This window comes from Malaclemys terrapin, chromosome 2 (genome assembly GCF_027887155.1).
Source record: "Malaclemys terrapin pileata isolate rMalTer1 chromosome 2, rMalTer1.hap1, whole genome shotgun sequence".
Taxonomy (NCBI): Eukaryota; Metazoa; Chordata; order Testudines; family Emydidae; genus Malaclemys; species Malaclemys terrapin.
In genome coordinates, this window is record NC_071506.1 from 27148021 (window position 1) to 27160700 (window position 12680).

The 12680-nt window shown below is 38.8% G+C and overlaps 1 protein-coding gene across 6 annotated transcripts in view; it reads left to right on the forward strand.

Annotated features, from left to right (window-relative positions):
* The window catches only part of TRPS1 (transcriptional repressor GATA binding 1), a 257282-nt gene that overhangs the window by 66964 nt on the left and 177638 nt on the right, over positions 1 to 12680 (forward strand). For all 6 annotated transcript variants that reach the window (XM_054019284.1, XM_054019286.1, XM_054019289.1 and 3 more), the window contains one exon: positions 4594 to 5197. In XM_054019284.1, the coding sequence (XP_053875259.1) occupies positions 4594 to 5197 (604 nt within the window). The remainder of the gene's footprint in view (positions 1 to 4593; positions 5198 to 12680) is intronic.

The window sequence follows — 12680 nt, forward strand, 5'->3', positions numbered from 1 at the left end:
TGGTTCTTTGCATATGTGAATAGACAGTGAGAGTCATAAGTGGTTGTTTTTCCATGGAAAAACCTGATCGGTGCATGCAGTTTATGGCAGTTGCCCATACAGACTGGGTACACAATTGCACATGCAGCTGTACATCTGACTTTAAATATTAGACCTGAAGTAAGTACGAAGAGTCACTTCATGCATTACTGAAATGCAGCTGCCCTTGAGGTCAAATTCATCAACTGTCTAACCATGCACTATAACACTACACAGTGCTTTGGGAGAAGAAATGAAGAATAGTGCATAAAGCAGACAGCACAGGCTGTGGCTGAGGGCACAGGGACTTTTCAGGCCCTTATATCCCAGTGGATCCAGAGGGATATATCTGGGGTACTGGGACAGGAGACTGCCTCTCCTGCTTCACATGGGCAGTAGCAGCCAAGAGGAGGGTCTTATGGCAATCCCTAGATTTGGGGGTTTCTTCCACAAAGCAGCCATCATCTGCTGCAGCTGAAGTGTGTGTGGAGGTGGGGTGGGGGTAAAACAGGGCCATCCAGCTCTTTTACCAGACCTAGAGGGACCTGGTGTTGGCCCTGCCTTTCACCTGGGAAACAACAGCAGCTGGGAGGAGCCCTCCCACCCTTCTGATACCTTAATTCACTCAGCTCTGGAACTTGGACTGTGGATATATATTTTTTGTTGTTTGCCTTGCTTTCAGCGGTTGCTGCTTCTCCTTCATCCCATTCAGCCTCACTCTCCGGCCTTCACATCCTCCTACTTCCCTCCCTCAGTTTCCCTTCTCCCTTTACTCACTACCCCTCTTACTCAAAAAGTCTCTTCCTCCCTCCCCTTCGACTCCAAGTATAACCCCCACACCTAAAAACAAACAAACAAAACCCCTCTTAAACCCAGCTTTTTGTAATCTAAATAAAAGGGATAATGTGCTAACAAGAAATAAATAAAATGTGAAGCATACAGAAACCATGGTAGTAACATGACATTTGCCTGCCGTCACCTGAGCACCTTTCCTGTGTGTGGTACCATTTTTCCCTACCCTTCAGGTGTGGGTTTTTTTGTGGCTTTTTATACTGCAAGCTCTGCAGCACAGTCACTTGTCACTGTCTTTGTAGTGCTCCTCATGCCAGTGACCTTAGGATGCTACTGCAATACAAATAAATAATAGTAAAATACTCGGTTGCAGCATGTAACAACTCAAATAGGATCTTGGTCAGAATATTTGACTCCTGTTCCTGTGAAAAGTGTCATGGAATATTTTAATGCCCGCAAGTGTTCAGGACTTTAGATTTATATCATAATACATTTTTAAAATGGCTTCAGTGCCTTCCTAATGCCATGATAAGATGAGTACTGGCCTAGGGCTTGATTTGTCTCTCATTCAACTCGGTGGAAAAACTGCATTGAGTTGAATGGTTCAGGAACAAGACCATAGAAGGAAGAGTGGTATTTGCTTTTTCACCAACACCATTTTCCTCCATCCCTCAGTTTTCTTTGGAAGTCTCTCATCCTAATACTGATCAACCCTGACACCGTGTGCTGTATCTTATCTCATAAGATCACAGCCTGAGATGGTACAACCACCATCTAGTTAATAATGATAACTTTTGAAAAACTAAATCAATGTATTATATAGTGTACTATGCAAATTGCCTTTCTTCTAAACTTTCTTGATTAGCCTTATGGGGCCTCACTTCACAAACTTCCACGGAATTTGTCCCATTATGAACCAATGGTAGTTTTCAGTTCTGATTTAAAAACAAACAAACAAGTCAGCCCTTCAAGTTGCTTCCTGGATTGGTGCCAGGATAGGAAGAAAAATCAAATGTGCTCGTAGCTTTTTTGTGTTGGGCCAAATTTGTACTCTGATCCGTAATGATTAAATTATTCACATGTATGCAGTTTTTAACACTTGCTCACTTTTAGGTTGGTGGGTATAGAAAATTTAGTTTAAGATCTGTGACCAAATCCTGGCTTGTCCAGTGTATCTACTAATATTGTGCAAGTCTTAGGTATTGAGCTATCCAGTTGGGATTAGAGGTGGTTTTTTATGTAGATTAGAAAAGGGTATGTTCTAAAAGAGCCTATCTTTTTATTCTGCTTGTCCGAAAAGTTCCTAATTTTTCCCATTGGGTGGCATTTGTATAAAAAGTTACACAGGCAAATTAAGAAATCCTCATGTAACTTTCTGTGGGTGGAAAAAATAACCCCTTTCTAAAGAATTAAAAATCTACAAGCTTTCAGAGTAATAAAGTGCATGTAAGCAGGCCCGTGCCTTAGTTATAAATATATAGTTAAAATCCCTGGCTGGCAGCTGCTATACTGTACATTTATTTGTTTCACTAGTATCATAATGGTGGTATATACAATCTGGATCAAAAATATTTAGCATGCACCAATAAAGCCAAGTTAGACAGAAAAAGATCAGCTGCCTGAAGGTGTGATATCTGTAGAAAGGAGCCAAGTTAGAAAAGGGGGTTAGCCTTTCAAATGGCCAAGTTAAACAAAAGACACTTAGTGCTAAATTGCCTCCCAAAGGATTGATAAACGTTCAGGCAGGGAGTAAATTGGGGTTGGGCCATTAGTCCCAAATGGTGTCTTGTTTAACTTGGCTTTTTAGATAACTAACCCTTGTCGAATTTGGCCTTCTCTGAAGATATTCCACCTTTATATGACTAGCCTTTCCCCCCCCAAATTGGCTTTTTCGTATCTGTTAAATGGTTTTGATCAGATAGCACTTTCTCTTTTTGGTTCAGAAACAGAATTAAGCTTGGTTCAGAAAAGAATTAACTTAGTATCACACTGAGAGATGGGCTGATTTCAATAAAAAGCTAGTTTAGAATGAGACAATACAGCCAGAACAGGATTTTAACCCACTGTTTTCTGGCCCACAACAAGACTCCTTTGCCACTAGACTATATACAGAATAATTCACTGAATTTTTTGGAGGCTGAAGGAGCCCATCTAGTTATCTAAACTGAAAATAATAATACTGAAAAAAACACAGAGAAAATATTACACAAGCATTACAGATATTGATACTTGAATACATACTCATATCTGCATGCATGCATGCAAAATTTCATGAAAATCAGATACTTTAAATAGCATATGGTTTATTTTGTCAAAAAAAGATTAATTTGTAAGTTTAGTCATTTATTTCTTCTACACGATCAGACTTAAAAAGGGATATTTTCTGTACTATTCCAGCTATACAGATGAACTAAACGTCAAATGCTGCTCTTATTCAAGTTAATGGGAGTTTTGCCACTAACTTCATTGGGACCAGGATTTGGCCTTGAAAGAATTAATTTTCAACAATTGAAGTTGTCATGGCAGTAACAGATTTCCCATACAAGCTTTGTCCAGTGTGGATAGTCAAGGGCTCATTTTTTCTAACTTGACTAGAGTCAGTACTGTGACTCTAGTGCATAGGGTGTGTATGTATGAGTGTATCTGTATGGAGAAGGAATTACAGATTTATATACATTTTGATGAAGAGTAGGGACTGTCTTTTACCCTGCATTGGGACAGTGCCTAGCTCAATGGGACACCAATACTTGCTGGGGACTCTGGCCGCTATTGTAGTATAAATAATAATAATTAATAAGTGTTTCATAGCTCAGAGAAAGTATTCTGTTACTGTGGGATATACAGTAAACTGGTAACATGTTGTTCCAATATAGTAATGTATGCTTTACATGATTTACTAATATAGTTCTTTGCATAGACTTATAATGAAAACAGGGATGTGCATTATTATTCCATCATATTCCACACCTTTTAGCAGACTGTAATGGAATTCACATATATTCTCTGCTTCCCTACTTGAAAGCCTCTCATACGTTACGAAAATGCCTCTGCATTTGACAGTAGAATTCAATATATAAGGACACAATCAGCTGTCTTGTGTTTCCTTAAGAGCAGTCTCATTTCAAAACAGTTTTTAGAATTTCCACAGAGAACAAATAAGAATTGTTTCTTGTTTCAACAACTCTTATCCCTTGAAGTATCTTTAGCTGTAAGTTAACTAGAGCTCTCCTCCAAAGTCCTCTGTATTGACTAAATGGATGTAAAATTGATGATAGGCGAAGGAATTTTTTAAAACAATTAAACAGGAATTCTTTAATACAGCACTATATTATACAAAGTGGCTTTTAATTAGCTGTCAGAAAGAAGTATGTCCCCTTGTAAGTGTTTCATTTTCTGTTGGAAAATGTCAGAGTGGAATAAATAGGAGGTGAAAAGTGTATTGATTCAAATCAAAAAGAAAAATCATACAAAATCTGCAGTGAAATTATGTAGAGTTCAGAAAGACAGGACTGAGTATGAATGAACGGTTAGAGGATCATTGATAACAAAAGCAACAAACCAGTTTTTAGCAACTAGATTTATTTTTGTGTTACCCAACATACAACAAAAATAAATCCACATTCTTTATTTAGAGTTACATGTGCCAGATAATTTCACTTCAAGTTCTGGATTTGGAAGTATTCCATTCCAGACCTCCTCATATATTTTGTAAGAAAAATGAAGGTACAAGAAAGGGGATGGTGAATGGACTCTGATATTAAAATTATCTTCATTTTCTTTCAGGAGAGTACATAACTGCTACAAATGCCGTCAGTGCAGCTTTACAGCTGTTGACACTCAGTCACTACTAGAGCACTTCAACACTGTGCATTGTCAGGAGATGGACATCAGTACAGCAAATGGGGAAGACAGTCATGGTATGTCTGCTATCAAGGAAGAGCCCAAAATTGACCTAAAGGTCTACAGTCTGATCAATCCAGACCCCAAAATGGGGGAGCCCATTTCTGACAGTATAGTGAAGAGGGAAAAGCTAGAAGATAAGGAAGTGCTCAAGGAGAAAGGTTGGACTGACAGCTCCAATGATGATCTTCGCAGTGTGACCTGGAGAGGAACAGACATTTTGAGGGGAAGTCCATCATACACACAAACAAGCTTAGGCCTCCTGACCCCAGTGTCTGTTGGCCAAGAGCAGCCAAAGCCGTTAAGGGATAGTCCAAACGTAGAAGCTGCCCACCTTGCACGGCCTATTTATGGCTTGGCTGTTGAGACCAAGGGATTCCTGCAGGGGGTGCCAGCAGGAGGCGGAGAGAAATCTGGACCACTCACTCATCAATATCCTGGATCAGGCGATAACAAATCAAAGGACGAATCCCAGTCCCTGTTACGGGTAGGAAGCTTTCCTTTGTTACACTGAATGCATGCATATCGTGTTTACTTTCAACTACTCATTTCTTTAATTTTGGAATGGTACTTTATTTTCAAGGGCACTTTATTAAAATCAGTCTAAAAGATTCAAACTTTTAGAGCTACATTGGCAGGTAATAGTTCACAAGCATTTGTATAAAACATGTACCAGATGCAGTAGGAAGCAATTGTTTGTCTTTGCCATTAGCTCTGACTGAATTTTGGTTAATCATTCCTGCTGATTATGCAAGAATCTGATACATTTGGCGAAGAAAGGTTTAGAACCCCAGAAGGCTGCACATCTGTTATATTAACACATCTAATCACCTCTTAAATTTTGAGATGGGGTGACAGCGCATACTGAAGCGAGATATCATAGTATTAAACAGCTAAAATGTGAAATATGAGTCAAATATTAATAAAGAAATGTAATTGGGGAGGGAGAGTTAAAACATGTAAAGTACATGTTAACTTTGACATTTGTCTGGTTGGCTTGTCGAAGAAGAAGAAGAAAAAAAGGAACTGAGGAAATGTCAAAAGAGAGAGAAATTCTGTATCTTACTGTACATTCTCATCCTATCCTCAAAATAAAACTGAACTAGTTCTCTCTCTGAACAAATCGCACCTGTGCATACAAAGGGCTTCCCTTCACTCTTTTACTGTATGTACTTTGCCCTGTGAAGGAAGTTTGAGTTTCAGATAACTCACTAATTCTGAGGAGGAGGTTAGTGGCCCGGGGAAATAACTGTCTTTCTCTCTGAGTCAGCACTGGGTTTTCACTAGGTTCCATTTCCCATCTGAACTCCTAGAAAGTTGCTGCAGTTGCTTTCAGTTTACATACAAAGGTGATTTTGAAACTCAGCTGGTATTGAGAATGGAAATAATGATTAGCTGCTTTTCTTTATTCTCTCTTTAAGGACATTTAGAATCAAAATCCAGTACAATATGTCAGAAGGGTAAAGAGAAGGCAAATGTATTTTTCAGCAGTCTTCTATAATATATTTATAAAAAATCTTTTGAGCTGTTTAAGTCACTAGAGTCTAAAACTTGACAATTGTGCTAATTCTCAATAATTTATTTATAATTTAAAAGCTTCATGCATCTGAATGGAACCAAAGCATTATATATTGTATAAAGCCGTGAAATGTCACTGACATCATCTCTCAGCTTAATTATTTGAATAGTGACATGGAAGGCTTTCTGTGGGAAGATCTGGGTTGGGGACAATTGTGTATGGGAGCTTCATATATAGTACACGAGTTGCTTTTCTCCTCTGTTTATCAGTATTTTTTTTTAAAAATCCTGATTAGAGGTGAAATTTACCCTGACAGAAGGAACCACTTATATCCCACTTAAGCTCTATTTAGTGGGACTTAGGCATGCATAGACCTTTTGTTGGCTATCTCCACAGGGACCACTGTTACCCTGGGAGGCTAGCCAGTTGAGACTAAATTTTATTTGTTTTTGCACAGGCTAAACCTCATTGTCTATTTAAAAAAAAAAAACATGCAAAGGAATCTGGTAACATGCTGCATTAGCGCTGTGAAAACCACTTATACTCCTCTGGCTGTGCCTGAAACCTAAAAATAATACCACTTTAGTTCTTCGATTTACCTGATTTTTTTACCACTGGAGAAGGCAGAGGAGGAAAGATTATGCTGGGCAATTTTTATGGTTGGCTCAACAAGAAATTCAAATATAAATATACATTTAAAGGTTCTTCACGGAAAGGTGCTAATGTGATGAGGTTTTCAAACCCATATTTTGGGTTTGAATGGATTGCTTTTCAGAGGTGCTGAATTCCTGCAGTTCCCATTGACTTCTAAAATCATTGTCCTCTGAACATGCAGTCTGCTTATTTAGGTGCATAAATATGGATTCAGTTGTTAGGTTTAGGTATCCGCTTTTTAAAATTTTATCCTACATCCCAATTTCTGCTTTACATAGTTTGTAAAATGATTGTAGTAAAAGGTTAGGCTTAGTCTGCACTGATTAGGGAAACTATGTTGGCACCTTACAGGGAAGAATTACCTTTAAATACAGTTAATGCTAGTTGAACTCCACTGGACACAGAACCTAATTGAACATGTCTTTCCCTTAACCCCCATTTCTTTTTATTTTCATGATTCCATTTTTCTTCTGTGAAGACTGGAGAGGGGGCTTATGTCAGCTAGCCTAAGACAGTCATCTTTTTACTCGGACACTATGTCAGTGGACTCCTGGAACATGCTGGACCGAGTTCATACACATCATAAGACATACTTATGTTTCATAACTATTGAGGGAAGAAGGCTATAGTGAGACTTTAGCCTTCATTTTGGGAGTTCTCAGGGCGAATGGAACTTGAGGGTTTAGTGCTAATTCAGATTCAGAGCTGAATCAGGTCAGTGCGAAAAGAACCCCCAAAATTCCTGATTCAGTTCATTGAGGGCAGAATTGTGCAGTGAAACCCTGGCTCTGTTAAAGTCAAAAACAAAACTTGGACTTCTGTGGGGCTAGAATTTCACCCAAAGGCATCTTTGCCGCTGACATTCTGAAGGATTAGAATGTCAATTGATCCAAGCAGAAGAGTTCTTTAGATTAATTCTGCTGCCTCCTCTTCATTTCCAGAAATCTAAAGTTTTTCTAGTCAACACTGATTGTACCCAGTAAATTAAAAAACAAGAATGTTCTTTATTGTTTGAACATATCTTACTTGATTGTCCTCTTAGGAAAAAGAGCATGTAAGACTGTAACGTGAAGCAATGATTTAGGTACTAAAAGCTGGCATGCCCCAACCAGTGCTTCTAGCTGGTACAAGTCTCTAAAGTTATATCAGTAGTTTGAATTCAAGGTTGTGCGTGCTAGGGCCACTTGTTGACAAAAAGGCAAAATTTACACTACTTCTATTATTCTGTTTAGATGACAGAGACTGTCATTTCATGTTTTTGAAAAACTGACTTGAACAGAACAGTTTTAATCTGGGGAGACCCAGTCGGAAGCACTGAATATATAACGTGATCAAAGGGGAAAAATCGCATGTGTCTGTTTTTGTGTTCCCCCCCAGTGGTTCCCATTTACTAAGAAAGCTTTGAAATGATTTTAACAGTTATAAGGATAGTTTTCACTTTTCATCTTTGGACTTCACTTTTGAGACTGGGTTGGCAGTGCTAGTCACACTTTTTACAGATGAGGTAACTGAGTCGCTGAGAAGCTTAGAGACCAGCCCCGGATCACGTGGCAAATCAGTGGCAGAACCAGTATCAGAATTTTGTCCTTGTGACTCCCATTGCTCACTCCCTCCCTGTTCTGTTTTGAGTGGTGTTGCATGAAGTTTAAGTGGTCAAGGAATTTGGCTTATTTAATTGTTTTTAAAGTGTGTATAAATGCATATGGAATATACATAGCAATTATTATTTCTGGGAAGATATTTACATAATGCAAGTTGTGTTGCAAGCTGTATATTGTATATTCAGTGTACTCTTTGGAAACACAGCCCCATAGTTTTTTAATCACAGCTGATGAGGGAATGCTTATAGATAAAACTGTGCATAAATAGAATTTGTTGTAGAATCAGCTAATGCAAGGGGTACAGAATTTATCCAACAGCAGAAAAATAAATAGAGGATAATATCACAAGCAAGTTTTCTAGGTGTTTGTTTTATAGTATATCTCCGATGGTTGACATGTGGTTACAATGTCAGAAATAATAAAAATCGATTGAAAAAAGGTGGAAAATTTTATATATTATAATTTTGTCAACAAAATTGTCTCATAAGTACAATACATTTGTAAGCCTTCATGTTTTGTAACCTGCCTATATGCTGCTTTGCTGCTCTCATTCTACCTGTGATGGCCACCTGCCCCCCACAATGTGTCATTTAGTGGATTCTTCATGGGAGAAGGTTGTGTAGGATTTCATTGCATCCTTTCAGGAGACTGAGATATTGTAATGATGGCAGTTCATACAATGCACGTGCAAACACATGTGGATAGTGGGCACACCTCCTGCCCCCCCAGACAATTAGAGAGAGTTTTCAGGCTGCTCATGTGTGAGTGAATCTTTCTCAGGGACTTGTTACCAGGGCCTACTGTTTTTGCCGCCCCAAGCAGTGTGCCAAATTGTCGCCGCGGATAGCGGGGGCAGTCCATGTGCCGTTAGGGTGGCACGCGCATTTCCACAGCGGCCGCAATTTGGCAGCAGCTTCTGTCTTCAGCTGGAAGACAGAAGCCACCAAACTGCCGCCGTGGGCAGTTGAACATTGACGCTGCCGCCGAATTGCTGCCTCCGTGGAAACGCGCTTGCCGCCCTAATGGCACACGGACTGCCCCCGCCCTCTGTGGCGGCAATTCGGCGCGCTGCTTGGGGGCAAAACCACACAGACTGCCGCCCGTTGCAGATTGCCGCCCCAAGCACCTGCTTGGAATGTTGGTGCCTGGAGCCGGCTCTGTTTGTTACACTTCTCTGAGTAGCTTTAATTTTATTTTTCTTATTAAAATGTTTCCAGTAACTGTATTTACAGGCTATCTGTATGTTTTGTAAATGGGAATACAAAAAAAAAAATCCCTCTTCATGGAACAATGTAGATGTTAACCCTCTCTTCCTTAGAGTAACTGAATTTATAGTTTAAAGATTTGTTGACACTGGATGAGTCTATTGAGATGCAAAAATGTTCCTTTCGTGTGGGAGGGAACATTGGCAGCCAGCAGAAGATGAGCCAAGCAGCATTGTTTAGTGCTTTGACAACTCTGATTCTGGACAGTAGGAACTCTTTTCCTAAACTGATTTTAAATGAAGTGTCCTCTTTGATTATGTTTTGATGCTGCAGTACCAAGTTTTCCACAGTGTAGACACACAGAGGTGCAACGTGATCCTGTTAATTTACACACACAGACCTATTTAGCATACAATGCTATCTGTGCACAAGGGGATGTGCAAATGTTACTGCAACATTTTCATATGCATGCATAAAATCACAGACCCTGATGTCTTCTAATGTCGTCCATTTCTGAAAGTGTCATACATATTATGGCCTATTTGCAGTAATTTCATATAAAACATATGTAATATGAGAAAAAACGAGGAGTACTTGTGGCACCTTAGAGACTAACAAATTTATTTGGGCATAAGCTTTCGTGGGCTACAGCCCACTTCTTCATATGCATGGAGTGGGGAAAAAAAAACAGTACGCAGGTGTATATATACACAATACATGAAAAGATGGGAGTTGCCTACTGTTTTTTCCCCTACTCCATGCATCTGATGAAGTGGGTTTTAGCCCACGAAAGCTTATGCCCAAATAAATTTGTTAGCCTCTAAGGTGCCACAAGGACTCTTCATTGCTTTTTGCTGATACAGACTAACACGGTTACCATACTGAAACCTGTAATATGAGAGAGGGTCAATGGAGCAAATTGTAATAAATGGAGATCTTGGACAGCAATATTTAAGTCTTGACTAAAATATGTTAAAATTTGCTATAGATGTTTTCTTTTGAGGCATAACCCTTGGGGGGCTGAACACTCTCAACTTTTCCATGGAACGGAGGGCACTCAGCAACACATGCTACAAGAAAGCATTGTATTTCAAGACTGATTCAATTTACCTCAAGAATAGTTGGTTATTGTTCAGCCTGTGATATTTACACTTCAAATGTTCCATATTCTGTTCTGTTCTGTATATGTTCTGTATATGTTCCATATTTTGTTCTGTATATAACTATCTAGAGCTGGTTAATTTTTTAAATTATGAATTTCTGCTGGACCAATCATGATTCCACCCCTTCACCTTTTTCTTAACAGGCCAAAGAGCAGGTTGATTTGTTTTCAAAGTTTGAAAGAAAAAAAAAGATGCAATTTTCGCTTAGTTACTTAAAAGTAACTATGTAGTAAATATCATACATAATTTTCCCTATAGTGAATCACTGGATAGTTTATACTGCATTTTGAATTATTGATCCCTGTTTAACTGTGAGAGAGACTTTCAAAGGCTTATGTGCCCAACAACCTCTGTAACTCACTGGAAATTGCTCACTCCCCTGTGTGCTTTTGAAACTATTCCTCCTGTGTATAAACATCAGATTGTTGGCTCTAGAAGGATAGCAAATCTTATAAGTGAATCCTGCTTGCACTGAAGTCGGTAGATTTGCTGCTGACTTTAACAGGAGGAGCAAACCCTGCATGAGAGAATATACAAAATGTGTTCTTAAAAGTCTTGGTAGCATTAACAGATGTACATAATCACTGGGGAATACAATGCAATGAATACCTTTTTTTAAGCTGGAGTATTTTTATGCTGATTTGTAGAATTAAATTTAAGAAGAGTATAATTGTTCCTTTTTTGCTTTAGTTGGTAGATTTCTTGGACACTGTATCCTTGTCCCCCACTTTCTTAAAAAGTACCCCTCTAAAGAAGAAACAACTGAAACAGTTTCTCTTTAGCTGCATCTCATTTTTTTTCCATTTCCTCTGACTCCGTAAGGGATCTTTCAGGAAGTATTTATAGTCAAGGCCATTCATTGCCATACGGGTCCTCTAATTAACTCAGGGAAACTCAGCAGGCACTATGTCTTACTAATGCACATTGCTATGTTAGGTCAAAGAACTGCTAAGCTCTTTCAGTTTTGTTAAAAGCACCTGTTTCTACAATTCAGAGTTTGAGGTGGTGGGGGGGTTAATTTTTAAGTATAAAATAGAACCTGGAAAATTTAAATTATCATCTGACAAGCAAAGTGTCAGAGTAAAGATAGGACTTGATTAGAAACAGTTTTGAAACCTTGATTTCCTGCACAAAACCGGAGAACGGTAAAATTCCCTTGTTGGTGAATGGGCTACAAGTGAAGTTAAACTAACTTTATAAAGGTTTGAAATAGCTTAGAAACAAACATGTGTTTGGCTCCTTTTAGTAACTACTGGAACAAACCCACAAGAAAATTGAATGTTTTGCATTACTCATCATGACACAGTGATCAAATAGGACTAGAATATAACTTCAAAAAAATGTTAACCTGCCCAGTTAAATAGATGTTTCTGGTTCATGAGAATTGAATTGAAACATAGTCGACTGGGGACGGGTTGTCACATGGAAAGAGGGCCCCACCTTTTGGATATATACCCACCCAGAGTTGCGTACATTTCTGTCACTGGGGGCAGGGAATGAGTAAAAATGTATTAGACAGTAAAATCATTATTTGGGTGTGGCACAGTAATAATACAGTGGGTGGATGTTTGCATCAAAAACGCTGAGGAAAAGGTGAATCAGTCTGCAGAACAAAGAGCAATAAGCATTAAGTTACAAGCCTCCTGGCCTTTTAGTAAGCAACAGTATATACAGAAGTTGCTAGGATCAATAGCAAAATAATTCTAGCAGAGAAAACCAGATTCTCGATTTAAGATGAGCTGCATCATTTGTCTTGTTGAGTCAATAACGAAGACAAAAGCCACCCTACATTCTATAATGAAACAAATGGCTGATATGGATTGAAATT